The 13,078-nt window shown below is 37.7% G+C and overlaps 1 protein-coding gene across 1 annotated transcript in view; it reads left to right on the top strand.

Annotated features, from left to right (window-relative positions):
• The first annotated feature begins 620 nt into the window (after positions 1 to 620).
• Positions 621 to 13,078, top strand: part of DNAH6 (dynein axonemal heavy chain 6) — a 250,072-nt gene continuing 237,614 nt past the window's right edge. The window contains exons 1-2 of the mRNA XM_058667697.1: positions 621 to 745; positions 2,022 to 2,253. Coding sequence (XP_058523680.1) covers positions 2,029 to 2,253 — 225 coding nt within the window. The 5' untranslated portion in view covers positions 621 to 745; positions 2,022 to 2,028. The remainder of the gene's footprint in view (positions 746 to 2,021; positions 2,254 to 13,078) is intronic.

The raw sequence follows: 13,078 nt of genomic DNA, 5'->3' as shown, positions 1-13,078 counted from the left end.
CATTAGTAGCAATCATCCGAGGACTCAAGTGGGACTGCTCCGGAGTCAGGGAGGGGAAATCAAATAATGCGGGTCTGAGATTTTCCTAACAAAGGAAAAGCTTTCAAAGGAAAGAACATTCTTTCAAAGGAAAAGAACATTCGTTGAAAGGATGCTGTGGAGTTTTAGGGGAAAAAGAGCCCACGTTTCTCACGCCTCATTACGCTTCTGAGGAAGTTAGTGGGTTGGAGATGCAGGACCCTATTGCATTTCAAGAGTATCTACACAGCATTAGTCCCTTATCTGAGAGCCCTGAATTTTGACTTAAATCAAAGCGATCCTTAAGTCAGTCTTACGCCTCTTGAGAGAAAACAAGGGAGAGCCTAGTAGGAGGTTGGGATAATGTGCATGGGTGGTGGGCAAGAGAAGGAATAAACAACCACTCTTCTGCCCCGCAGCATACATCACCTCTGTGGCGCTCAGTTTGACACCCCAGAGGGGGAACAGGCTCTCAGTCAACCACCTGGGTAGGAGGTGTTCCAGATGCACTGACCGGCTCCATTACAGGGTCCACTCCTGGACCAAGAGCTCCGGTAGCTGGAGCGTTGCCGTGGCGACAAAAGACGCTTGGGCGCAGGGAGCTTTGGGAGGCCAGGTGGCTGCCAGGCAACGGGAAACATTCGGGCTTGAGCTGACTTTGTGCTCCAGACTTAGACGTTGCCCTGTCTTTGGGGACCCTCGCAAACGGCTCTTCGAGCCCCACTTGGTGAGTCCTGCGGAACCCAACCTCGGGACCGGGCTCCAATTTCGGTGACAGAAACTCAGCATAGCTTTGCGGAAACATAAGGGAAAGTCAGAGAGGCAGTTAATAGGAAGGAATGAATATCTGCTAATCTACATACCAGTTTTCTTTTTCTTCTTCTTCTTCCTCTTCTTCTTCTTCTTCTTCTTCCTCTTCTTCTCCTCCTCCTCCCCTTCCCCCTCGTCTCCCCTCCCTTCTCCTCCTTCAGATATGGAAAGCGAGGAAGAGTATCTAGAGCTTGTTCAGAATCTCATAATGAATAGTCAGATCTAAACCTGTGCTAGTCAACATTGTAACCAGTGGAAGTTTGTAGCTACTCTGTATTGAGAAGTTCTCTAGCTGTAAAATACACATTGGATTTTCAAGGCATGGTAGCAAACAGTAAAATGAAAGAAATTAATCATTTATTGATCGCGTTTTGACATAATAGTGTTTAGGATAAGTTGAAGAAAAGCACTAAAAGTTCCACCCATTCCTTGGTTTGGTTTTTAAATATAATTACTTGAAAAATTAACATTACATATAATTACATAAATATTACTTAAAAGGTATGTCAATACCTGCTTCAAGGTCTCTTGAGCCACAATACTACTTTGAACAGCATTTTGAGGTGGAAGTGTGGTGGTAAGGAGGCATACAAGATCACTACGATAGGATCACACTGCTGTTCTGCTATTTGAAGTGTATGAATCAAAATCTGTTTGGTAACAAGTTCCTAAGAATATTCTCTTGCACATTAAAGCTCCAGAAGCACTGTTTCAGGGTTTCTCCCTCAGTTCTCTTTTCTGTTTCATTTCTGTTTTCATTTCTGTTTCATTCAAGAGAATTCTAGGCTGTATTCCTCACACTGCCTTTTGAACATCAAGCTCCCTAGGAGATGTTTGCCTATTCAAATATGAGCAAAACTGATTTCAATACTAACTGTATTTCTTTGCATCCTTCCAAACTTAGGACAGTATAATCCCAGATCAGCATCATCGAAGAACTTGATTTAAATGCCAGTTCCTATCTGCCACCCCAGCTCTAGGGCCTCTGGAAGCTCAAGCTCACTTCCTAATTATTATTCTTCTAGTTCAACTCTTTAATTTGAAAAGACCGGATAACATTAATGGGTGTTCTTTGGGGGGAGATGAGTAAATTCAACTATGTTTAATCTTTTAAGTCCCCCTCTCATCAACTTCCTTCCCTAATTTTTTCTCTATTCTTTTATTTTTCTTTCCATGACTGAATCCCTTCCAAGAGAGAAGATGAATTTTCCGCCCATAAATTCTGAACACAACCTGAAAACTCCTAAAGATGATACCCAACATGCCGTGTTTTCAAGGCGGGATAGTGTAAAAACAAGGGGAAGAGTGAGTTATGTGCCAGCCACAGAAAATCAAGCTGAAACACAGACGCTGACCTTTAAGCACATCACAAGAGCACAGGAGAGAACCAGACGACGGCAGCAGCCTATCAAGCTGGAGCCTCTGGTAAGTGGAAACACCAGCAATTGCAGCTACTTTCCAGGGACAGAGGAAGCAGCAACATTGCAGTGGGGGATGGCAGTCATTGCCACACTCTCCACGGACTGAGAAGGAAAGCAAAATCTGCAAGTGAAGAACTCATTAATGAAGTGACAAATACTGTGAACACTTAGTCAATGAATGTTAAGTTGTAGGCATTGTTGAACTTGGAAGATGTAGTGATGAATCAAGTTTTCTAGTATGTAGCTTCTTTCTAGGATTAAGAATCACGTGGATACTTTATTAGTATGAGATTTTTAAAAAAACATTGAAATACTGAAAGTTTTAGTACACATATCACTGGTAGTTATATGGTTTTATTCAAACAACTTGCCTAGTATCCTGTAAATTTTTTTGCATGTCTATAGAAAGCAAAAGTTAAAAATTTTCACCCCTATGCTCAGGTGTTTGCTGTTATTAATGGTTCTTTTCCTTACATGTTTATTCAAATGTTTTTACATATATACAAGAATACTTCAAAAAGTTGTGGAAGAATGGAGTTACAAGGTAACACTATTTTCCTACAAACTTTCTGAAGAAATCTTATATATATATATGTGTGTGAGTATACAATCATATACATATATATGATTATATGATAGTTATAATGATCCTCAAAGAACCTGTTTCACTTAAACAGGGCTATATGTTTGACCTAGCAGGCAAAGCCTGGTTGGGACATCCTGTATTGGAGTATCAAGATTTCAATACCCAGCTCCAACCCTCAACTCCAGCTTCCTGCTGATGCAGATCCTAAGAGGCAGCAGGAATGGCTGTGCTGGTTGGTTCCTGTCATCCATGGGGGGAATCCTGAATTGAGCTTCTATGTGGGCATTAGAGGAGTGAACTAACAGATGGGAATTTATTCTTGTGTTCTCAGTTTTGAGCTCTTTGTTAAAAGAAATAGAAATCTTTCCAATCCATGCACATGGTGGCATCTTTGCTAATATCAGCACTGTGTTTTTTTTGCCTGATTATACTAAAACATTATACTCACTAACTGGTCTCAATGATGCGAGTGCTGGGTGCTTCCTTTTAAATTTTGTTTTATTTTTTGTTACTTTACTATTACAGGTAATGCAATATTGATTGACCTTATCTTTGTACACCTATAGATTCCTAGAAGTCGTATTTTATAGGTCATGGAATTTGTACATTTTTCATTTTGAATGACATTTCCCCACTGCCTTTTAGAAAGGTTAAATCAGTTTACATTTTACAGTTTACATTTCTGCCTCTGTGGGAGAGAGCCTGCTTATCCACATCTTTGATAAACTGGATGCTCAATTCTTTCACTTGTGCTAGACTGACAAATTACAAGTGGCATTATATTATTATTGCAATTTGCATCTTCTAATGAGGTTAGATTTATTTGTATTCATTCATTGGCATACATTTTACTAATTTTATGAATTTTGTGACTTGTTCATAACCTTTGTCCCTTTTCAAATTAAGTTGCTTGCCTTTATTCTTATCAGTCTTAGAGTTTTCTTTTAAAAATGTTGACTTTGAAAGGCAGAGTAGCATAGAGAAAGGGATAGAAAAAAGAGAGAGATCCTCCATTTGGTTCACTCCCTACATGGCCGCCTCAGCTGGGCTAATGGAAACTAGGAGCCAGGCTTGCTTGTTCTCCCTCCCCTTTCTTTATAATTTTTTTAAAGATTTATTTATTTTATTACAAAGTCAGATATACAGAGAGGAGGAGAGACAGAGAGGAAGATCCTCCATCTGATGATTCACTCCCCAAGTGTCTGCAACAGGACGGTACGTGCCGATCCGAAGCCGGGAACCAGGAACCTCTTCCGGGTCTCCCACGCAGGTGCAGGGTCCCAATGCATTAGGCCGTCCTCAACTGCTTTCCCAGGCCACAAGCAGGGAGCTGGATGGGAAGTGGAGCTGCCGGGATCAGAACCGGCGGCCATATGGGATCCCGGGGCATTCAAGGCGAGGACTTTAGCCACTAGGCCACGCCGCTGGGCCCATCTACCTCCCCTTTCTATTCTCTCTTTCTCTGCTTTTCCTATTCTCCTTTTACATGTTTCTTTACCTGAAATTTCCTCGATCTCTGGCTCCCTTGCCTGTGGCATCTGATACTAGCAGCTGTCTACAGCACAGCCTTTTGTGTTCATCAGCTTTTTACCTTCTTACCTAAAGTACTGAGAGGAGCTTCTAGAACGGAGAAAGGCTTGTTTGGGCTCCCAGTTTTGGAGGTTCACAGTCTGGTGTCTAATGAGAGTGTGACGGCAGAACCTCTGCAGAAGGAAGATCCCGTGGTGAGCCAGGAAGCTGTCGCATTCTCCGTGTCTTTTTGTCTTTGCTTTTCAAATTTTTTATTTATTTTTATTCTATCTGGAAGGGAGAGATACAGAGATATAAAAAGAGGATGAGAGGCCAGAGGATGAGAGGTCAGAGCTCTGTATGTGTCTCTCATAAGCATGGTGACCCAAATACTTGAGCTGCTGCCTCTTGGGATGCACATGAACAAGAAGCTGGAATTAAAAGTGAAGCTGAGACTGAAGTTCAGCATTCTGATATGAAATGGAGGCCTCCTAAGCAGTGTTCTGTTTGTTTTGTTTTTGAAAGGTGGAGTTATAGAGGAAAGAAGAAGAGTTCTTCAATCTGTTGGTTCACTCCTCAGATTGCCACAATGGCTAAAACCTGGGCTAGTCTCAAACCCAGAGCCTCCTCTGTATCTCCTGCTTGGGTGCAGCGGCCCAAGCACCTAGGCCATCTGCTGCTGCTTTCCTAGGCACATTAGCAGGGAGCTGGATCTGAAGTAGAACAATTGAGACTCTAAGAGTTGCCCTTTTGAGATGCTGACACAGCAGGTAGAGGCTTAATTTGCTAAGCCATGACAGTAACCCCAGTGTTGTTGTTGTTGCCTTTGTTTATTTGTTTGTTTGTTTTGCTTTTCAGGTTTTATTAATATAAATAAAACAGATTTCATGTAGTTCATAGGTACAACTCTAAGATAACCATACTTTCCTCCCTTCTTCCCACCCTGCCTCCCTTAATCCCTCTCATTGTTTTTTGTTGTTGTTGTTTGTTTGTTTTGTTTTTGGCAAAAACATTATTTCAGTTCAATCTATAATCATGGGCTTAATGCATCACTAACCATAATATCTGACAAGTGCAAAGTAGAAATGCAACAGTTCCTTAGAAGTAGAAGCAAGGGGTAATAACAATCCAATCACAAAATATCCACCATTTCTGTATTTTTTGGTCTCTCTTTGGTAAGCTGTCATGATTTGATCATGGGTCCCACGCCCCCACCTAAACTAATCAAATCCCTCCCCCAAAGCCTAACTCTCAGAAACCATACTTGAATCAAGCTCCTCTCTTATTTACTCCATCAATTTTTTGACATTGGTCTTTAATTGTTAACATTATGAGTTGTGGGAGCCAAATCCTATTTAAACCACAACACATTTTCTGCTCTTCTCCATGTTCAATTTTTTTCTCTGTAAGATATTTTTTTATTTTTGTTTGAAATGCAAAGTTTACAGAGAGATAAGAAGAGAGAAACAGGTCTTCCATCTGCTGCTTCGATCCCCAAATCCCCAAATGGCTGCAACAGCCAGAGCTGAACTGATCAAAAGCCAGGAGCAAGGAACCTGTTGTAGATCTCCCATGTGTGTGCAGGGCCCCAAGGACTTCAACCAACCTTCAAGGCCCTCCTTGGTCACAAGCAGCAAACTGTATAGGAAACTGGACAGGCAGGATTGTAACTGGCACCCCTATGGGATGCTGGCGTTGCAAGGTGGAGGATTAGCCTATTGAGTTAACTGTGCCCTCCCCAAGCATGTTCAGTCTTTTAAACTTATTTTGTATGTGTAAATTAGGGATCAGTTTATCAATCTTTAAGTCATCATGTTGATATTTTTATTATAATCATATAAAGCTTACTGATTAAGCTAAAATTGACCCTTTTGGCGCCATTGGTCTTCCAAACAAAGAACAAAATAGAATTTTCAGTTATTTAATCTTCTTTTTTGGGCATTGTGTTTTTAATTCCTCAAATGGTTCTTATTTTATGAGTTTATTTGCAGGCTATTATTTCTGTAAATTTTTCCTGAGTGTTTTTTTGGGGGGGAGTTATTCTCATGCTTTTCAGATAAAGAAGATCATTTGATAATAAGAGTAGTTTTAATACCTTCATTCCTATTTCTGTATTTGTGCTTAACTACATTAATTGTGTTGACTAATTGCAGTAGAATGTTTTAAAAACAGCGGCACAGTGAACATCTGACATTCTTAGTAAAAACATTTGTAGTGTTTTCCATTTTAAGCATGATGATAGTAATTAAGATGTTAAAAATTCTTTATTCTTTTTGGATTAAAAATTTTATCAGAAATAGATGTTGTATGTTATCAAAGCTCTTTTCCAAATCTAAATATTTTTTTTCCTTAAAATTAGTAGTTGGGGTCCCAGTGCAGTAGCCTAGTGGCTAAAGTCCTTGCCTTGTCCACTCCAGGATCCCACATGGGGTGCCAATTCTTATCCTGGTAGCCCCATTTCCCATCCAGCTTCCTGCTTGTGGCCTGGCAAAGCAGTTGAGGACAGCCTAAAGCCTTGGGACCCCACACCTGTGTGGGAGACCTAGAATAAGGTCCTGGCTCCTGGCTTCGGATGGGCTCAGCTCCAATCATTGCTGTCACTTGGGGGGGTGAATCAGCAAATGGAAGATCTGCCCTCTGTCTCTCCTCCTCTGTGTATATCTGATTTTCCAGTAAAAAAAAAAAAATAAATCTTTAAAAAAAGAATTAGTTGTTGGCTTTTAAAAAAACATTTATTTATTTTTGTTGGAGAGGTAGGTTTACAGAGAAAAGGAGTGATAGAAAGATAGAAAGATCCAAAGCCAGAAGCTAGGAGCTTCTTCTGGGTTTCCCTCCTGAGTTTTATTAAAGAACAAGGAAAATGGCTGTTATATTTATTTTTTTAACCAGTAATCCCACTGTATCCTTTTAAACATATGTTTAATAGTTATGCTTCTATTTTTAAATTGCAGAAAAAGTTTATTAAAATTTTAATAATTTTGCCTGATTGCCTTTTACCTCAATTACTTTTCCTGTTTTTTTTTTTTTTAATTTTTTTCCATTTATTTGAAAGGCAGAGTTACATATAGACTAGGAGGAAATAGATCTTCTTCTCTGCTGATTTACTCCCTGAGTGGCCCCAAAAACGTCCTAACTCAGCCCTGAGCAAAGCCAGAGTTTCTGCCTGGTCTCCCACATGGGTGCGGATGCCCAAGCATTTGGGCCCTCTTCTGCTACTTTTACAGTTGTATTGTTGGGAAGCTGAATTAGAAGTGGAGCAGCTGGTATCCAAACTGGCACCCATATCGGACAGTGGTATAACATGCAGAAGCTTATTGTGCTATACCATAATAGTGTCCTCCCCCCAGCTCCTTGCTTTATATTTTAAATCAGATCAGTGAACTATGACCCATGTGTTGATTTCAGTCCTGTAGCATTTTTGTGTGTGTGTGTGTGTGTATGTAATGTTTGGCTGGATCACAGTCACATCCTTTTGTTTGGATATTATCTAAGGCTGTCATGTACTGTGATGACAGAGTTGAATAGTTATCACAGAGTGTATGGTGCACAGCAATTTCTATTCTAGATGCTTAAAACCAATTCGGAACTACATTTCAAAAGAGTGAAAATAATTGGCTTTGTTATTGCTTTTATTTGATTTACTTGAGAGAGAGAGAGAGAGAGAGAGAGAGAGAGAGAGAGAGAGAGAAAGAGAAAGTAAGTTAGATAACAGTAAAGAACTCCCATGGCTGCAATGGTCAGGACCAGCTGAAGATGGGAGCCGGGAATGCAATCCAGGTGTTGGTTTAGGCAGCTGGGGGCGAGTTAACCTGAACCATCACTGGTGCTTCCTGGATCCCTCCTGATGAGTCAGAGTCAGGAATCAAACCCAGGATTCTGATGTGGGACAGGAGTACCTTAACTCCTAGGCCAACCATCCCCACCTGGCTCTTGATTTTAAAGTTTTACTATTTCAGGTAACTGATGTTTGCTATTGATTTTGTTCAATAGCATAAAAGAATAAATTTATTCCTAGTTTATTATAAAGTTTTCAAATATACAAAAATTATGGTAGAAAATAAAATAAACAAGTACTTTTGTCCATACTTGTAACATTGCATTTTAACCACTTTGTTTTAATATTTTTAAAGGAGTGTGTTGTACGTGCAGATAAACACATATTATACCTTATCCAGCTTTAATGCCCCTCTTCTTGCCCCATAGATGATCACCATTATGATGAATATGACAGTATTATTTTTAGTATGTTCACCACTTTGCTTTTAAAGGCTCATTTCTTTCAACTTCTCATTATAAAAAATGGAAAATGCACAGAAAAGTCAAAAGTACAATGAATATGTAAATATCTTCCATTTAGGTTCAACAATTGTGCATTTTTGTCATACTTGTTTTATATTTCTCTCTTTATGTACTCAGGCTTGTTTCTTTTTAAATTTCAAATATCATGAGGCCTTACTCTTAAATATTTTGACATGCAATGCCATGAGGAACAACAATTATTTTCATGCTATTCTGTGTTCACACCTGGGACCATTTAAAACTCTAGAAATAATGTGATAAAAAATCTACTCCACACTGAAATTTCTCCAAGTATTTTTGGAATGTATTTGTAACTTTTCACCCTAACAAGAATCTAATTAGTGTTAATAGTTGCTTTTGGTAGTTATGTCTCTTCAGTCTCTTTTTGGTCTAAAAGTGTTCTGCAACTAATATTATTGTTAATGCCATCACACCAAAGAGTCCAGGACTATGTTGTAGCATATTACACATTCTGGATTTGTCTGATTGTTTATTCATGATATCATTTGACTTATTTCTCTGTCTCCTTTAAGTCTGGAGGCCTAAAAAGCCTTTGTTACCAAGATTGCTTCACAGTGATAGTTATGGCAAACTTTATCATCTCAGGAAGTGTATAACGTTGTGTTGTCTCACTATTCATGATGCCTAGTGAAAACATTTAGTTAAGGTGATGACTGCTAATGTTTGCTTAGTTTAAACATTTGGTTTAGGAGACAAATTAATATGTAATCTGTGGGTGATAATTTGGCATTGTACAAATGTCTTGCTCCCTAAAACTCTTTTACAAAAATGAGTTTGGCCTCCTTGGTCAAATATTTCCTAGACCAATCAATACTTACCTAGAGCAAATGTTATATCAGAGATGTCAACCTATTAGTTTTCTAGTTCTGTCATTAGAATAGCATACTGCACCTATTAGATAGCATTGTTTTACAGAGAACACCTTTATCTCCTCCTCCTTTAAGTACTTTTTTCCAGAATGTTAGCATGGATGTATTTCTTATTAAAAACTCAAAATTCTACTCTATAACTGTAATTTTTCATCTTGATGCTTAAATCCATTTAGGGACTTATCCTCAAGGCCCTGGGTATTTTTGACATATTACCAAAACAGTTTTAAACACTTCCTTATTGTGTATACAACAAGATGTTTAAGGCTCATTTGCATTTTTCCATGCCACAGCCATGGATCTAGGCATTGTTTGAACTGGGAAATGATATTTAGAACCCAAAATGTGATTACTGTTTACACACATCACTGCTCTATACACTACTTTTAGAACTTCCATACATATACAGAGCTAGAGGTGTGTGTGTAGAGTAGCACTTCTAATTTCAGTACAAACTCTATGAATTCTTCCTTTCCTTCTCCCCTCTATGGTGAAAGCATGGTTGCTAACAACATCTTTATATGTTTACTCATTTCCTTAAGTCTTCAGTACATAAAGACCTTTTCAAATAGCTATGTCAGTACTATGGCACCAAAACTCTCAAATAAAACTTGATATTTCTTTTGAATTGCAACTAGAAAGCCCTATTCCATATGCAATTTTATAAAGACATTTAACTGTATTTCATTCTAATGATTGTATGGTATCAACATTTACATGTATATTTCCAATACATTTGGCATTTATTCATGTTTTGTATAAAATATGTATAAATTGTTGGATTTTCCAATGTTATTTTCCAACTATATTGACACTTTTATTAGAAATGGCATCTATCTTTTGTTTGTTTCCACATTATCATTATTTTTCTTCTGTATCCGGAGTAAGGGGGAGATAAAAGGAGAAGCCCCACCCAGCCTCCCAATCATCCCTGGTCCCCGACATGCGTCATGCTCCAAGGATCCTGCTCAAGTGGATTTGATAGTTCAACAGTTCTGAATTGCTGCCAATCTCCAATGGAGTCTATTTTTAAGTTATACTTTTATCAGAACATAAAGAACTATGAAGCCTGAGTGGGATATACAAAGACCTAAATGAAGCTCTGCCATACTCAAAGAAAGCACCTATCAGTACAATAATAATATCAGTATAAAATAATATACAATAGTATAAAAATAACATAAAATATATAATAAAACAATATAAAATCATTGATCACAGTTTAACTCAGTCCTAGGGAATCTTACATTTCCAGAGGCTGTTTCTTGAACCTATGTAATACTCTCAAATATGTAGATAACAAAGGTCTATAAATTATGTATGTAATCTAGAAAAAAAATAGAAAGGTAGGTGTTGACTTGCCTGCTAGATAAAGATTATAAAGTCAAGATTTAGTAATTAAGTAATTATAACAGTGTTAATAGGACAGCATAAAAAACTCGCAAGAAAGATCTATAGTGGTTGGTAAACATGTATTTCAGAGGTTACATGAAAAGCTCAATGGGGAAAAGAGTGAAATACTTAATAAATAATACTGTAAAAGCTAGTAATATAAGTAAGGAAAATATAGAACTGGACCCCACACAAAACTAAACACTAAGTTCTGGGGAAGTTAATGAAAGCATAAAGGACAATGTTTTTCTGAACTCCCATTATGGAAGGATTGGTTAGCCAAAACAGACTTTAGAATAAAGATTATTTCAGGGATGAGAAAGGTCATTTCACTGCAGTAAGTGAGTCAATATATGAAGGGACCATAACAACCTTGAACATTGAGGTCGTGCTGAAACAGCTTCCACTTATGTGCAGTAAAACCTGATAGAAATTGCAAGGAAAATAAACTAATCCACAATTATAGAAAAAAATTCAATAGCTTGTGTAAATCAATAAGGATATGAAAGAACTGGGCAAATGTAATTAATTTACATAGTATCACATATGAAATACTAAATGACAGCAGAACACATTTTCAAGTACTCATTATCTGTATATTCCATATACAGCATGTTCTTCCCTGACTTCTTGCATATTCACTTATTGCAAAAAACAATTTGCAACTTTTATATTTAGTAATCATTTGTATGGATATTAGATTCCTGACTTATGCTTTCTTTCTTTACATTTTCTCTCAACATACAATACTACTTACAAAATCTAATGACAATTTGATCGTCTCTTCTTTGCAAGCGCCTTTGTACTTCTTACCTAGATTCCAAAACTCCTTTTCAAACGCTTTTACTAGACTATGTGTCAGAAGGAGGCTTTCTGGATTGCTATCCCCAATATTTGGTGTGTCCTTGCAACATGAAAAATCAAATTATTTCACATCTAAATTGTCCCTTTAGTCATTTTATTCATGAGTTTTTCTAATTTCATTTTATTTTTAGTATCATGAATGTTTAGGTCATTTTGAAATAGTATAAATTCTCATTGAAGCACATTTCTACTAACTGTAGGGCTGTTTTTTTTTTTCCGTATTCTGTTTTGATTAAGGTGACTTAGGGTAAAAATCAACTATACTTCTGTTGGTTATTACTACAACACATTTGTAAAGTGATGGTAGGTTTACTGTGATTTTTCTTGACAGAGGTGGGTAAAATCATTTTTGAGTATTAGAATTTTCTCATCTGTTGTTTTTGCTAATGGATTGCGAAGATGGCTGTGTGCTCTCTGTGAGGTCCGTGTGCCCTGCTCCTTTCCTCACACCTGTTTCTGGCATTTCTTTTCACTTTGTCCAGATTGCCTCTGCCCAGCTCAGGATTCTGTTGCTTTTGGTTGTTTTCCAGTGTGGGATGTTACCAGATGATGAATGTGTTCACAATTTCAAAAGGCTGAAGGACCTCAGCTGCCCTGTTACCTTCCGATTGCTGCAAAGACCCTGATTGTAATTTGCAGCACCCGCATAGCGTCCACTGTTAGTCTAAATTCTTCCTGCCGTGTATAATTTCCTCTGAATGTCTGTTGGAAAGTTCCAGGTTTCTCAAGGACATTATACTGTTTTTTTTTTTCTTCCTGTTTCCTCAACACTAAGACAATTTGATGGATTGTCATTACTTGCTTGGTTTTGAAGGGTATGGGAGGAGGTAAGCCCCTTAGTTCTGATGCAGATGTTTTTGAGGTTTTGGTTTAATGATCCTATTTTATATCTTGTTTTCGTGTGTCATATTGTTGGAGATATGTAAACTGAAAATTCATATGTTCATAGTGAATTTAATCCTTTTTTCATGAAGTGACCCTTTTTATTGCTAATAATGCTTGAAATTGATATTTCACTTGGCATTAAAATATCAGCATCTTTCATAAATAATTGTATGTTATGATATGTAACTTATCTGTGCATTTGTATCTTAGTTATACCTCTTATAAATAGAAATGTGTAGGATTTGTTTAGAAATTTACATTAGGATTTGCATTAAAGTGTAGAATTTGCATTTTAAAATGTAAACTGACAAACCCTATCTTTTAAAAAATGAATTGATATAGACTATTTTGTGCATTCCACAAGTGCAGTTCCAAGAAGACAACCACACTTCTCTGACCCTCTG

Source organism: Ochotona princeps, chromosome 8 (assembly GCF_030435755.1).
Source record: "Ochotona princeps isolate mOchPri1 chromosome 8, mOchPri1.hap1, whole genome shotgun sequence".
Lineage (NCBI taxonomy): Eukaryota > Metazoa > Chordata > Mammalia > Lagomorpha > Ochotonidae > Ochotona > Ochotona princeps.
The sequence above is the reverse complement of the archived record's forward strand: the minus strand, read 5'-3'. Positions and strand labels throughout refer to the sequence as shown.